At 52.8% G+C, this 15,363-nt stretch overlaps 1 protein-coding gene across 1 annotated transcript; it reads right to left on the bottom strand.

Moving 5' to 3' along the window:
- Positions 1 to 873: 873 nt before the first annotated feature.
- Positions 874 to 15,148, bottom strand: ZNF469 (zinc finger protein 469). The gene is made up of 2 exons (XM_034073214.1): positions 8,082 to 15,148; positions 874 to 7,787 (listed from the first exon to the last, which is right to left on the bottom strand). Exons 1-2 carry the CDS (start codon positions 15,146 to 15,148, stop codon positions 2,486 to 2,488), a joined length of 12,369 nt encoding a protein of 4,122 aa, XP_033929105.1. The 3' UTR covers positions 874 to 2,485.
- Between the last annotated feature and the right edge of the window lie 215 nt (positions 15,149 to 15,363).

Genomic DNA, 15,363 nt, shown 5'->3' with positions numbered 1-15,363 from the left:
CTTGAGGACAAATTTGGGATAACCAAATTGGGCTGGTCACTATCACCAGCTGATGATGGCTAAACTGGGCCATCACCATTACTATCTGGTGGTGACCAAACTGGGCCACTGCTATCACCATCACCAACTGATGATGACCAAACTGGATCACCACTACCACTGACTGGTGATGACCAAACTGGGCCTTCACCATCAACAACTGGAAATGACCAAACTGGGCTATTGCTGTCACCATCACCAACTGATGATGAACAAACTGGGTCACCACTACCACTGACTGGTGATGACCAAACTGGGCCTTCACCATCAACAACTAGTAATGACCAAACTGGGCCATTGCTGTCACCATCACCAACTGATGATGAACAAACTGGGTCACCACTACCACTGACTGGTGATGACCAAACTGGGCCTTCACCATCAACAACTGGTAATGACCAAACTGGGCCATTGCTATCACCAATTGATGATTATTAAACTGGGCCATTACCACTGACAAATGGTGATGACCAAACTAAGTCATTGCCATCACCAATTAGTGATGACCAGACTGGGACATCACAATCACATTGGGCTTTTTTTTCTCCCCCCAGGACAAGACACTCATGCCATGGGTAGGACTTGGGCAAGATGCAATGGGGAAGAGGAGATGCACAAACATCTCCATTGTGAAGCTCCACTGCTTTGCAGATGATTGCAAGGTGATGGCAGCAGCACCAACATCCCCTGCACCCAACACCATGAAGTTGTGCAGAGCATCCAAGTGTTAATCAGAAACACCATCATTTGGTTGGAGATGCGTGCAAGAGGAAGGGACACAACCAAGGAGGAACATCCCACAAACATCACTCAGACAGGGAATTTCTGTGAAAATATTGGAATATATTTGAAAAGATTAATCATGTATGATTTTACAGTACCACCCCATATTTTCATCTCATACTTTATTTAACAATATTAAAGAGGCACTTTAAAAGCACACATACAACATCATAAAACGGCGTTTTCCTGCTCTCTCTCTGCTTCTCTGACAAAATATCAAAATAAAAACTTTTGACAGAACACATTGCACCCAAGGTAAATTACCTACAATATTTTTATACAATACAAAGAATTGTAAAGATACATATTAACAGAATAAAGCCTCTTTTTTTTTTTCTTTTAAATCTAAAACAAAACAAAAAAAAATCATTGCAGGACAGACGCAAAGTACTCTGACTGTTCATATCACATCAGTGCATTACTTCACCTCCTTGACTTGGGAGTATTTCAATAGTATTTTTATTATCCTCCATGTCCTCATTTGCACCTGAGATTTCTTTCCGGATTCAAAAGTTCGGTTGTATAATGTGCTCATTCAACAAGACGTAACCTCTTCGACACTGCGGAGTACCAGCATACAGGATTCTTTCCCCCCTCCCCTCTTAAAGTTGGATGTTTTTAAGCTATTTATTCCTTTTCCTGCTTCGTTTTCTTTTACAGGTAACTGCTACTTCCTAACGGTTCCCTTTTATTTTTCAATCAAGGAAGTCTGTATTCACATTACAAAAGAAGAATAGCACCAGTAACTGCATAGTAAAAAGCGGATACCTATATAGCCACTAACTCAATACAGTAAGATAGTTTTAGAAGTGATACTGTTGAGGGCACTCGGACAGTACCGGTTCGGTGCGGTAAATTGGCACAGTTTTGTCGTTGCACAAAAAAATTAACCCCCATAAAGAAAACACACACACACACACACATACACACCAAAAAAACCCCTAAAAGATCAGTTTGTCACAAGTGTCAAGGTGCAGTTTGCTCTCCTCTGGTTACATCGCCTACAGTGGTCAAAAGAGTGGCAGCATCCTCTGAAGGGCTCCAACAGCCCCAGAGCTGCCTCGCTATCCTCTTGACGATGTAGAAACAAATTCATAGGGATGGCTGTCAAAATGTAGGACACTCGATTCCTAATTTAATTTTTTAATTGTATCATCTCTTAGGCCAGCTCCCAATTAAATGAATTGTATGGGATTATTTGTGCAAAATCTTCAAGAAAAAAAATAATAATTTGCTTTCTACAGTGTACTGCACCTTATGAATAAGACGTCTACGGAATGAAGTTCATCTCTTCAAGTACTTTGTACAAAGATAACACAGACACAGACTCAAAAGGGTCTGAGATTTGCAAGTATCCTTATAACCTCAGCACTTCTGCAATAAAGCAATTGCTCTCGACGATTCAGTCTGCCCAAAGCGATTACAATTTCAGTTCATGAAAATCATCAGCAACATCAAAGTTCTAGCATTTGCATGATAAATCAGGTGAATTAAAGTAGATTAGTAGACACAAAGCAAACTATTTCACAGAGGCTGCAGTGCAAGTTCATTTAAGCTAGACAGAGAAATCATGCTACACAAACGAATTTAATGCTTTGATAATTTTTTCCCTTGCAAACCCCATGAAAGCAGCTGAGGGATCACCATAAGTCACTTCCATAAATTATTCTGAAGTATCTCTTCTTAAAGGAATCTTAAAGCTAGTTAATTTTTGCCCAAAGAGTTGGCTTAGCAGGTTGTTCTGGGACTCGGCAGTGCGGTAGCTGGCTGAGCTGGCAGGCTTGGCACCCCGGGGCAAAGAACCACGAGGGGATGGCTCCGGCCCCTTAGCCAACACTTGGTGAAGGCTCTTGCCCAGAATGGCCTTCCTGCGTTTCATATCCCCATTGGCGTGCCGGAGCATCCCCTTCTTCTGGTTATAAGTGTCCAAGACCATCTTCTTCAGCTGGGTGCCCGTTTTGGGCTTAGGTACCAGCTTATTGCAGTGGGTCTCCCTCTTCCCAGTGGAGAGGGCAGAAGCTTCAGCATTACTCCATCCGGTGCGTTTGAGCTCAGTGGTGCTCTCGCTCCTCCCTGGGCATGGGGTCCGGGTCTTTTTCTTTTTCCCATCTCCTTCCATGTTCTCCCGGGAGCCGGAGCTGCTCCGGTGGCTCAAGGACTTGTGCTCTTTCCTCCTCTTGGCATGAAGCTTGCCAGAGGCTTTGCTTGGCTCCATGTGTCCGTGTTTCACAGCATTGCTGGAGGCCTCACCCCTGGTCTGGTGGCTGGTGGATTTGCTTGAGTTGCCACCTTGGTCCTTGGCATTAGTGCTACTGTCCTTGGACTCAAGCATGGTTTTCTCCTTCCCCAAGCTGGGTTGCTGACCCTCCTCGGTGCTGCTGCAAGGGCTGCCCATGCCAGTAGCATCCTTACTGCTGTGCTGGCTACTCATGGTCTTCTTCTGCAGGGCTGAATCTTTGGCAGCCCTGTCCAGTGTGGGTGATGCTGTCTTGTCCTTCAGGGGCAAGCAGTGGTGGGCAGCTTCTGGAGAGGTGGCCTTAGATGGACCTTCCCAAGAAGAAGAGGCATCACTGGCACTGGAGTTGCTCCATCTGGGGGTCTCCTTGGCTGGTGGAGACTCTGCCTGCGGGGAAGGAAGCTCTGAGGCCTTCTCATCAAGCTGGAGAAATGGAATCCCATCCACAGCATCAGTGGCTGCATTGGGGTTTTCCAGGACATCCACTATATATTCATCTTTGTTGCCCACACTAGTTCTTTTATGTGCTTTGGCATAGTCACGTTTCTCACTCAGGGGTGAAGGACAGAGCTTTTGGTCTGTGGCCTGGTTACAAGCCAGCCCAGCAAGATCAATGGCAAACTCAGGTGAGTCCAAGAAGGGAAGGGGTTTCCCATCAAACGCTCCTTTCTCCAGCTCCTCTATTGACAGGGCAGTGATATGCCCAAGCTCTGGGCTGCTCGCCGCAGCTTGAGACAAAGATGGAGACAGGCAGTGTGATGGAGGCAGCGTGTCAAACTGGGATTTCTCCATCTCTTCCAGTAGGTCAGAGAAGTCACTCACCAGGTCCTCTCCTTTCATAGAGGGTTGGGAAGCTCCTGGATCCCTGGGTGATGTAGGGAAGGAGTCAGTGGGAGCCTGCAGGCTGGGGCTTGCAGCCTCTACCAGCTGAAGGTCACTGGTGTGGTTGAGATGGACCGGAGAGGTGGATGGGAGTGAGCTTCCATGATGAGAAACCTTCCTCTTCTTGCTGGGTGGCATGCCTTCCCGCAGGGAGCCATCCTCTTTCACCTTCTCCCTGCTCTCCCTGGAGGCAGTGCCTGGCCTCCAAACCCCTCTGAATTTGAAAGTCTTGTTGCTTCCTGCCAAGTGCTTCTCCATGTGCCGGTCGTACTGTTCCTTCTTGGAAAAGGTGTAGTTACACATGCTGCAGATGAAGGACTTCTTGATAACGTGCATGACGTCCGCGCAGAGCTCACAGGCATACAGGGTGGTGTGCTTGATCTCCTGCTCCTCCACTATGCCGTGCTCCTGGCTGAGGTGGTTTCGGAGCTCTTTGGTCTCCTGGTAGAACATCGGACACTTGTGGCACAAGTAAATCTTCTGTAAACTGTGCACGACCAAGTGCCTCTGGAGCTTGAAGGGCTTGGGGAACTGTTTGCCGCAGTGATGACAGTCCCGGGAAGGATCCTTGCAGTCTGGGTGCATGGGGACAGATTTAGGGGTGCCTTCACTTCTTGCCGTGTGCTCTGGAGATGGACTAGCAGATGCTTTAGAGGAGCTGGGTGCAGGTGGCTTCACCTTGGCATTGGTTTCCAAGGGGTCTTTCGTTGCCTTGGCCTCTTGCTCGAGGGGCAGCTCTTTGGGGCTCTTGCTCTCCCTGCTAACTGCATGCTTGCTGCTGGGGTCTGCATGCCGGGAGGACCTGCTGGGCTTCCTATACATGATGGTGTTGAGGAAGTGTGTGACAGCAGCGTTGTCCTCACCAAAGCAGGCTGGGAGGCCCATCACTGACTTCTGTGCTTGCCCCTTGCGAGCAAACTGGGTGGCGTGTTCCCGGAGATGCTCATTGTACATCCACACATCTGAGATCTCCTTCAGGCACATCCCGCAAGTCCACAGACCTGCTTTGTTCTTGGCATGCTTCTCCTTCAGGTGGTCCCTCAGCTGCTCCCGGGAGCTGAATTTGCGCTGGACACACATATAGCAGGTAGGTGGAGGGGAAGGGTTGTGGGAGAGCTTGTGGAAGTCCAGCTCCCCCAGGGTCAGGAACCACTGGAAGCAGACTTTGCATTTGTACTGCTTGTCTTTGGTCTTGATGGTCATCTCACTGCGGTTCTTACCCTGCTTTCCATCTTCTTGCTTACTTTTGTGCTTGCTGGGCTGGCCTGGCTTTGGCTTGAAGCTCACATCATTGTCCTCCCCAGTGCAGGGAAGATCTTCACAAGAGCCATAGAAGCACATGTCTCTCATTTTTAGCTTTGCATTCAGCATCTCAATGTCGATGGTATGAAATTCAGGAGAGTCTGAACCTTCGTTAGCCTTGTCATCATAAGGCTCCTCAGGCAGGTCAGGGGGCTCGGAGCTCACTTCTCTGAGTGAGTGCTCATCCTCGAGGTCCATCAGAGGCTCAAACATGTCCTCAGCACAAAGGCTTTCTCCCTCCTTCTCCAGACTTCCCCAGATGTTCAAGCTGGGGATGTTGTCTTGGCTGTTTTGGCACAAGAAGGTTAACATGTTGTCTTCCAGGTCAATGTCCTCCTTCCTTTGGTCGGTCTTCTCATGGTCCGAGCTTGGTGCAACGCTGTTAGATCCACTGGGAGCAGCATCTCCGCTCTTTGCCTTGCTGCTGTGACACATGTTCAGCATTAAAGCATCATCAACAGAGATGGTTTCATAATCACAAGTGTCCTCCCTGGTGACACAGAAAGAGCTGGTTTTGCTGAGATCAGAAGGTAACCGCATGGAGAAGAGGTCAACTGCACCTTGGGGTTGGAGGTTCACCTCTGTGGTGGGCTTGGGTTTCTTGCTGCGCTTCCCATACACCCGTGTGCACTTCCTCCGAACAAACTGGTCATCCCGGGGGAACAGTTGGGAGAACGTGGAGTCATCATCAAACAGGCTCTGGAGGTCCGAAACAGCCGCGCTCTCCATGCAATGCTCACTGCCTGGTGCCACATCTGCCTTTGCCCATTGCTTTGGCTCTGCAGGAGGAGGGCTGGTCTGTGGCATGGTCTGCAGGGCACCTTGCCCAGGAACATGTTGGGTGGTTTCTGAATCCTCTTCATCAGGAGCTATGGGACCCTGCAGGGCATCACTCTGGTTCCCAGTGCTGCTGCCTACTACAGCACTGTCTCCTGTCTCAGCACCCATCTCCTCTGTGCCATCAGCACCACAAAGCTGCTCTTTGCCGACTTTACCCAATCCCTTTACCACTTGCTTCACAAACCTGCTAACCCATTTCTTGCAAGCCTGCATGTCTTCTGCTCCACTTGGGTCTTCCACCTCCCCAGGACATGTTACCGTGCCCGTTACTGAATCCTTGCTGGTCATCTCCTTTGAAGACACCATCCTGTCACCCAGGTCCTCTGCAAGCTCAGCTGCACAAAGGGACTGGTTAGCTTTTTGGGAGTGCTGTGTTGAGCTGGACCTATTTTGCCCCTCTGTGGTGATGCAACCACCTGGCTCATGCAAGTCCTCCATGATCCTGGGCAGACTGGAGCTGAGGATAGCAGCAGGAGGACTTGCACTCTTCTCCATCTCACATGGACCGTCAGGCTCGTTTCTGCTGGGAAACACCTTTGCTTTCCTTCGTCTCACTTTCCTGTTCAGCTTCTTTTCAGAACTGCCATTCACGTCCCCAGGATCTTTGCTTTGGCTCCTTCTGCCCTTATCTCCCTTCCTGCCCTGCCGTCCCGAGTCCAGCTTCCCATCCTCTGCCTCTCCTGCTCCCCTTGGCTCTGAGCGCGATCCCTTTGCCTTCATCTCCCTCTGCAGAACACGTGTGCGGTGCAGCTCCTGGGACATCTCAAAGGAGATCACACTGAGGTCGCTGAGCACTCTGCTCACCACTTCTTGCATCTGTGAGCTGGGCTCTTTCTCCAGGTCTGAGCCTATTTTCTTGGGGGTCTGTTCAGCATCGTTGGTTGCCGTCTGTGCGCTGTCAGCTTTGTCTTTGATTGAAGACTTCAGGCCCCTCCTGGGCACCTTTTGGGCTGCTTTAGTTGTGTTGTCTGGAGGAACCGAAGTGGACCTGGCCGTCTTGCTGGCCTGTGGCGTGCCACCATTCCTCACCTGGTGCTTGACAGCTTTGTGCCTGGTTAGACCAGGCTTGGACCGGAAAGTGGCTGAACAAATGTCACAGGTCACCGGGACCCCATTTGGTTTCTTTTCTTTGTGCAGTTCATTCTGGGGAGGATTTGGAGTACTGTTGGGTGCATTGCCCTCCCCTTGGCCCATACTGTTCAATACACAGCTCTCGGCTTCTCCAGCCCCATCACTTTTTGGCTTCTCCCCTTCTAAACTCTTTCCTCCACTCTCTGTGGTTTGGGAAAGACCAAGTCCCATCTCTGCTGAAAGCTCATGGCCATTTAATTCAGCAGGACCAAGATCTCCAGTCCTTGTAAGATCTCTGCTGGCAGCTGCTGGTCCTTGCTGAGCAACAAAACCATTGGACAAAGCCTTTGGGTCACTTTGGCACGTATTTCCATCATCAGAGCAGCTTCCAACCTTGTTCTCTTGGTTCAGGTTTATCTGTCTTTCTCTGATCAGCAGAAGATCTATTGAGGGCTGGGTTGGATCATCTTGGCTTTTTGGAGGAATGGAGTTAATGACTGTATCTGTGATGGTGCATGCTTGATTTTCGTTAAAATGGGAACTTTCTGGTGCCTCTTTCCCAACACTCTTTTGGTTGAAAGGTGGAGAGCAGGGAAGAGAGCAGTCCTTCTGGGTACCATCCATCTCCAAGGCAGGGTCCCCCAGATCACCAGAGTGCAGCAGAGCTGCAGGTCTTGCCATGGCTTCTCTTTCAGGTGATCTATAGTTACCCGAAATGCCATCGGGGAGATGATGGTGACTGTCCTCAACCACCTCTATTGGCATGCTCCCACAGTGATGCAGTGAGGGAGAAAAGGTGGGTGCTCTTTTCCATATCCCTTGCTCTACTGGGCTCTCAGTGGGGTGATGGATGTGATGACTGTTTGCCTCTGGAGGGCATCTCATCATGACGAGTGAACTCGATGTGTTAAGCATGGATGGGCCATACTTCCCCTCATCTGAAGGCTCAAGGTTAAAAATGGGGACCTCTCCTTCCTCAGCCCCACCACTCTGCAAGCCTTTGGGGTCCGAACAATTGGTTGGCAAGGGCAGGCTGGCCAGAGATTCACTTGTGTAATGACAACCACTGAGGGGCTTCTTGCCACTTCCTTCCCTAGGACCCTTTGCACTGACTGTGCTGGTTTCTGTCTCTGGCACCAAGCAGTGATCCTGGTGGAGACCATCATTGGAGGGACCCAGAGGGCTGGTGGGATCTGTGGGAGTGGGAGGCTGTGTCCCCTGCCCTACATGGTCCCTTTCCATCCTCTCTGCTGCTGCACTGCCCAGTGTGTTTTTCTCTAGCAAGCTACAGTTCAAATGAGATTGCTCATGTTCTTTAAATGCCAAGGTTGCTTTGTTTTTATCTTGCTCCTGTTCTTCCATGAGCTGATCAGCTTTCTTTACTTGCCCTAGCAGTAAGGTCACTGCTGTGCTTCTGAGTGGTGAGAGGTCATTACGCTCTCGGGAAACACCATCTGCACGGATATTAATGTCACCCAGCTCTGCGTGCTCATTTGCTAAGTGCTGCAGCTCTGTTACATTATTTTGCAGCTCAGGCCTTGCAAACGTAGATTGTTTTGCATGGAAAGAACCCATTGAACTGAATGACTCCGGCTCGCACCCACCAGGAAAAATCACAGCCTCTTTTGCTAGGGTAGCAATATTTTCCATGTTGCCTTCAATGGGGACATTCCCTTCCCCTTGGGCAGGACAGGAGGTCTGATTTTCCCCTTCCAAAGCACTGCTGTTCTCCTTCTGCTCTGGCTGGATGCGGGTGGTGGTAGAGGGGTGGTTGGGAGCAAGCAGCATGGGGAAGCATGGCATCAACAGCTCCTCTTCATTGCTCTTCACTGTTCGGGCAACGAAGAGCTGGAGCTGCTGCAGAGGGTTGGCAGCTGGCTCCTGGGATGCCTTCTGGGAGTCACAGTCACTCTCCTTGGGCACACTCAGCATATCCAACAGCAGCACTTTCTGCTTGCTGGCTTTGCCTCTGGGTCCAGTGCCTGGACAGCTGTTGGGGCTCTTTCTGTCCTCTCTTTCTTCCACCAACACAGACCCACCACTATCTCCTTTGAAGTCCATGGCATTTTGTGCCATTTTGGCTGACTCGGGCCTGCTTAAGGGTCTTTCTTCTGTATCCGGGACCTCTTTGATGTGAGGTGAAAGGGTGGGATCCGAGGCTGGGGCAGGAACCTGCTGAAAGCCAAATCCAGGTTTGTGGTTTGGAAGATGGGCATCAAACTTCCCCAGCTCTGCAGCATCATTGAAGCTTTCATTTGCTTTGCCTGGCACAGGGAAGCTCTTGGCACCACGTTGGCATGGAAGGGATGGAAGGGGATCTTTGGTTGCTTCAACTGCCTCCAGGGTCTTGGGGAACATGGGGTTGGTGGCAACAGGAGGGCTTTTAGTCACAGAGTCTGTGTAGATGGGAGCCTCTCTTTGGTCTGGTGTGTGTGAACCAGGTAGACCTTTGGAGGAAGATCCATTTTCCATCTTTCCAGGGTCACTTTCCTTGGCAGCTGCAGTTAACTGGAGCTGCTCACCACTGTCTTTGGAGCAGAAATGGTCCATGGTGAGTGGGGCTGGCATGCACATCCCTGCCTCCAGAGACCCCAGCTCTACTGGGCAGGGCCAGGGCTCCCTTGGTCTCTCATAGTCCCCATGGGCACTAGTGACAGCCGGTTTCTCACCTCCCAGCCTCTCCCCAGCACAGAGGCTTGGTCTGCCCAGTTCATGTGCCAAAAACAGCCCTTTCTCATGGCCTGCCCCTTGCTCAACCGGCAGTGGGAACCGCTCAGCTGCTGGTACCCGCAGATGGGCAGCAACGTGATGCTCATGTTTCTGGAGGGCAACTGGTGCCTCATGGTCCATCTTGCTGGTTTGCAATTGACTCTCCAGCTCTGTCACTAATCGCTTGATCTCCAGCTCATCGTCTGACATGTTGTTCATAAAGGTCACATTATAATCCGTTATCCTGTCCGGCAGCGGCAGGGAGAGCTGGGCAGTGGGAACAGGTCCTTCCTCAGGGAACTTCTTGGCTAGTGGCTTCTCCACTGAAAGGTTGTGGAACTGAGTCATGTCTTCTGGCAGTATCGGAGCCACCTCCTCCATGAGGGACCAGTCTTTCTCTGGCATGAATGGTGGATATGGTTGATCGAATGGCAGCGGTTTGGTGGGGGGATTGCCAGAACAGGTAAATGCGGTCACAAAACCATCCTTGCTTGCAGAAACACCTTCATACAGAGGTGGATCGAACTCAGTGACAGGAAGCTCTCCAAATATTGAAGAGGAATCAAAGCTGAGAGGGGAGGAGACTTTGCCCTGTGATGTTTCTGTGGTGTAAGGGGAGATGCTGGCATGCTTCTGCTCTAAGGAGCTGGTGTTGATGTCATCCCGGCATAGGTACATGTCTTCCATGTGTGAGGAGCCCAGGGCTGGGGGCTTTGAGAAGAGGTTGCCATCATAGTGCCCAGGAAGGCCTTTGGGATCAAAGAATGTGTTGTCACTGCTGACGTATGGATTGGGCACCTTGGCAGTGAGCAATATCCCCACTGCATCCATCCCGTATGTGGCAACTGGTGCAGAATAGTCCTTCTGACCTTCACTGAGCCCGTGTGCCTTCAAGTATTTGATGCTCATTTCTGAGTAGGCAGCACTCACATTGCTAGGACTAGCTTCGTTACCACTGTGGGATGGAGCAACTAGCTCTTCTGCATGGTACTTCAATCCATCACTCGTGAAAGGGCCAAACTGATGGCTCTGGTTGACCATGGTCAGCTCAGGTGAGTCCTGAGCCTCCAGGGTGGGTTCTCCTGCCTTGCCCATGGGCTTTGCTGCTTCTTTGGCTTCTTCTGCCCCCTCCTTATTGCAGAGTCCAATGGGGCTCTTGCCCGAGGTGGCCGTGCTGGGCCTTTCCTGGGGCTGTGCTAATGCCTTTTCCTTTGCACAATCCATTGCAACAACAGCTGGTTCAGCAGTGGGACATGTCCTGGAGCCCGATGGCAAAGGTTTGGCTGAACCAAACCTCCTGCTCCCCCTGGGAAAGTCCTCTTTGCTTTTCTTGCTCTTCTTTGGGCTCCTGTCCCTGGGAGGGCTGAGTGGAGTCCTTGGTGTGCATGCTGGGCTGCCCAAGCTCCTTCTCTGTGTGCCTCCCTTCTCACTGCCTGAGCCAGCCCCATCAGCATGGGATGGACTGGTTCCCATCTCACTGGGCACACTACCACTGTGGTTGCTGCCAGTAGATGACTGGCTGCTCTGTCTTGGGCCTCTGGTGGCACACTCCTCTTCCTCAGCATCCTCCTGACTTGGGACCCCACCGTGCTCCTGTACCTCCCTTTTCTGACTGTCCTTCTTCCGGCTGTAGCTCCAGGTGGGGTCTTTCTCTTTGACTCTCTCCCCTCTTCCAGGACGTTTCTTGGTAAAGCTGTATTTGGTTTTCCCAGTGAATCCCATGCTGTGCTTCTTCCTCCCCCGGAGCTTGCTGCACTCTGCCCCATCATCATCCGAGTCGGAGACATAGTCATACTCCCGAAACCTGCCCTCTTTGGTGGCTGGCATCAGCCTCTCAGTGACCTGGGGGCACTGCGCCTGCTTGCTGCTCTTCACCTGCAGCTTGTGGAGCTTGTTCTTCTGCTGCACTATCTTGTGAATGAGCTCCTTGCTCCATGTCCCACTTCGGGGCTTCCTCTTCTTCAGGTCCTTCATGGAGAACCGTGGTGGTTTGGAACTCCTGGTACCAGTGCCTGGTCCCACCTCACTCTTTGATGAAGGCTCCTGGCTGAGCTTCCTGGGATGCTTCTGGCTGGAGGTGGACTTGGAGGAGGTAGTGGCTGGTGGGATGCTGTTCTTCCTGCCTGCCCGCAGCCTGGCTGTCCTCTCTGCTCCTGCTTCCCCAGGCTCTGGCTCCTGGGCTGCCAACCTCTGTGATGCCCTCCCCTTGTGAAGGTGCTGCTTTCCTGATGCTCTCTTTGACTGACCCCCACCATCTTCATAGAAGTAGACAGCCTTTGGATGGTCTCCTGCCTTCTCCTCCACTGCTGCCTGCTTTGATTTGCTCTCCGAGGCCAGAGCTTCCTTTGCCTTGTGGGACAACCCACCACCAGCCGTCTTCAGGCCTGTCAGCTCCTCATCAGCAAACACATCTATGAAGCTGCTGTCAATCTCTGGGTTATCTGACTGGTAGCCCAGGCCATTGAGGGCTTCAGTGATCAGGCTGTCCAGCTTGGCATCATCAATGTCCAGGTCTGAGGCAGTGAGTGGCAAGGAGCTGTTAGCAAGGCCATTGAAAAGACCACCCTTCAGAGCATCTTCCTTGCCCTCGCTTTTGCTATCCCCATCTAGCAAGAAGTCATCGCTCTTGTTTAATACCAACAAATGTGCCTGGGTGTCTGGAGAGAGCCCCAGGCTGGGGGGTTTGGAGGGCTCTGGAAGGAGTGCTTTCCGCCCCTCAGATGCCAGGGAAGCATCCTTGCCCTCTCCCTGTGGATTGGGATGGGAGGTGCAGAACTGGCGATGCTGCAGGAAGGAGGAGAGGTTGCTGTAGTTCTGGTCACACTGCTTGCAGGTCAGGAGCACGTCCAGCTGGTCCAGGCTAGCACTGCTGAGTGAACTGGCCAGCAAGTGATGGGAGGAGTACGGTGGAGGAGGCTGCTCTCCATCCAGCCCATCCGAGCATCCCTTGGCCACCTCCATGCTGGGTTTATGGAATGGGCTCGCGGGTGCACATTTCAGGAGGCTGTTGTCTTTGAGGGCATCGGGAGGGAAGTGGAAGGACTTAATGGAGTCTTGGGGGTGGTAATGAAGTGAGCTGGAGCTCAGGACATCGGAGGGCTGGAAGGTTTTGTTGCTGTCCTTGGGATGGCAGGGATGCTGGAAGAAGGGAGAAGGGGTGAGTGCTCCAGACATCTGGCTGTCTTCAAAGCCGGGGTTGAGGGGGCTGCTGGACATAGGTGAGAGCGATGAGCATGTGCTGCCACAGGTAGGGTTGGGGACAGGGGATGGCAGGGGGGACTCGCAAGGGGAGGCAGCCACCAAGGCTGATGGTGGTAGGACCAGCGCTGAGCCCGATGAGCTCCTTGATGGAGGAGGACCTGCTTGACCCATGCTGTAGAACAGGGCTTTGTTTCTCGAGTCACAGGCAGGAGACCCTGGCTCCTTCCCACTCTCAAAAGCAAAAGTGCCTGTTGAGTTGGGGTCTCCCCTCTGGACCCCAAGGCTCTCTCCCGACAAGAGCTTTTTGCTGTGATACCCTGGAGAGTTATTTGCAAGGGGCCCTTTCTGGGCTTTCCCATTCCCCTGCCACTCTGATGTGCCCACAGGGAAGGGGAGCTTCTGGCTGGTGATCTGTCTCGACAGCTCTAGCCTGTTTTGACCAGGCACTGCAGAAGTGAGGTGTATTTGCTGCCAAGGCATCCTGGCATTTTTCTGCCTGTGCTGCCTCTGCTCGGGGCCAGACTGGCACTCGAATGAGAACTGGTTTCCAACAGGGTTTGAATAAGGTGCTGAGTTCTGGTCCATGGGAGAAAACGCCTTAGTGGCACCTTCCCAAGCTTGCACAAGCCTGGGGTGGGTGGGTGCCGTAGTGGGAATGCTTGTCTCGAAAGGCACAGATCCTGTGCTGGCGCTGCCCGCGGGGGAACTGCAATAGGCTTTGCTCTGAAAGTGCACTTGGGAGAGAGGGTTTGGTGGCATGTTCCTTCTGCTCTGGACCAGCCCCCGCGGGCTGGGGACACTGTCTTTCGCTGAGGCTTGCCTTTTACCGACTGGCTTTGGCATACTGGGTGAGTGTAAACTAGACGGAAAAACAGCTTGGTTTTCTTGGAAAGTGCTTGGGTTTTGGTCGATAGCACCAGATGACGAGAGAGCACCATTGGAGTCGGTGGGATGCTCGCTCCTGCCCTTGCGGCATGGCAGTGGGCCATGGTGTGGGGCTGGCGGTGGCGGTGGGTGCAGGAATGGTGTTGGTGGTGTGGGCAAACCATACAGCCTGCCCTCGGGGGACATGTTCTCATAGGAACCGCTGCTCAGCACCTCCTCTTGCCACTCTCTGGAGGCGGAGTGGAAGGCAAAGGCACCGTGAGGCAGTTGGCTGGGGGTGAGCCCCACATCCAGGTACTCCTGGCTCCCCGCATCACTGCGGTACGGCTCCTTCCCCACATCGTGCAGCAGCTGGAAGGGGTATTGGCATGGCAAAGTCCCCAGGGCTTGGGCACCGGCTTTGCTGCCCTCAGGGAAAGAGCTGGGCTTCTGCACCGAGATCCCATAGCTAGCACCAGCAAAGCTCTTCTCTAGGGATGGCCAAGAGTCAGCCCTGTTGGCCTGAAACTCTAGGTAATGTAGCTGCCCATTGGTGCCGGGGCTCTTGAGGGGGATGCCGGCGGCAGGGGGCTGTCCTTTGGGGCCATGGGAGGGAGCAGTCTGTGAGGTATAGTTGGTGGAGGTACGGCCGGCTCTGGCATCAGAGAAACAGCGTCCGAAGCCGAATTCTTCTTGCTGGAGCTCAGCCTCGCGCTGGGGGATGCTGGGCACATGGAAGCGGTAGCTGCCGGCCACGGGGCCGTGGTTTGCCTCTGGCTCCTTTGGGGGGGTCACCTTCTGCTGGGGGTAGGCGATGCCAATGGTGGGGTTCGGCCGGGTACCGGCGATGCTGAGCCGGTAGAGCTGATGGTGACCCCGCTCGCCCTTCCCCGAGCGCCGGCTGCGCTCCCGGGATCGCCCCTTCCCTGGTGGGGACTGGGGGCTGCTCTTGTCCTCTCCCCATGTGCCATCATTGCCAAACTTGGGTTTGCGGTGGAGCGACTTGAAGTCGATCTTCCCGGCTTGCTGTGGCCGGATCACGGCTTCCCGCTGGCTGTGGGGCTCCTTGTCCTTAGGGGTGGGAAAAGGGGATGTGCCCTCCCCACCTAGCGCCCTCCCATCCTTCTCCCCACAGCCTTCAAAGCCAAAGTCCTTGTCGGGGTCTTTGGGGCCGGCCTCAATGTCGCCGATGGTGTAAACATGCTGGGTCTCTCCAGTCATGATACCAAGGGACGGGGAAAGGCTACAAGTCCCCGTATTCCCGTCTTGCTGCAAGCTGCTGTCCCTCCGTCATGGGCATGGTCCTCCACTGGTGGGCACTGGGGCGGTGAGAGGGGCAGCGGGTCCCCGGGGCTGGGGTGGCGCGGGGTCCCAAACACCGGTGGGGCTCTGCTGCATTGTTTCCGACCTGGAGAGGGTATAAGAGAGAAAGGGAG

This window comes from Melopsittacus undulatus, chromosome Z (genome assembly GCF_012275295.1).
Source record: "Melopsittacus undulatus isolate bMelUnd1 chromosome Z, bMelUnd1.mat.Z, whole genome shotgun sequence".
In the NCBI taxonomy this organism is placed as follows: Eukaryota; Metazoa; Chordata; class Aves; order Psittaciformes; family Psittaculidae; genus Melopsittacus; species Melopsittacus undulatus.
Note: the sequence above shows the minus strand (reverse complement) of the source record. Positions and strands in the feature narration are given on the sequence as shown.

Bases quoted from the DNA above. Each gene is read 5' to 3' on its own strand.
- ZNF469 (XM_034073214.1), bottom strand. From the start codon at position 15,148: ATGACTGGAGAGACCCAGCATGTTTACACCATCGGCGACATTGAGGCC. The intron at 7,788-8,081 runs GTATGGCCCATC...TCTGGGGGACCC, and splicing joins GAGCCTTCAGATGAGGGGAA to TGCCTTGGAGATGGATGGTA.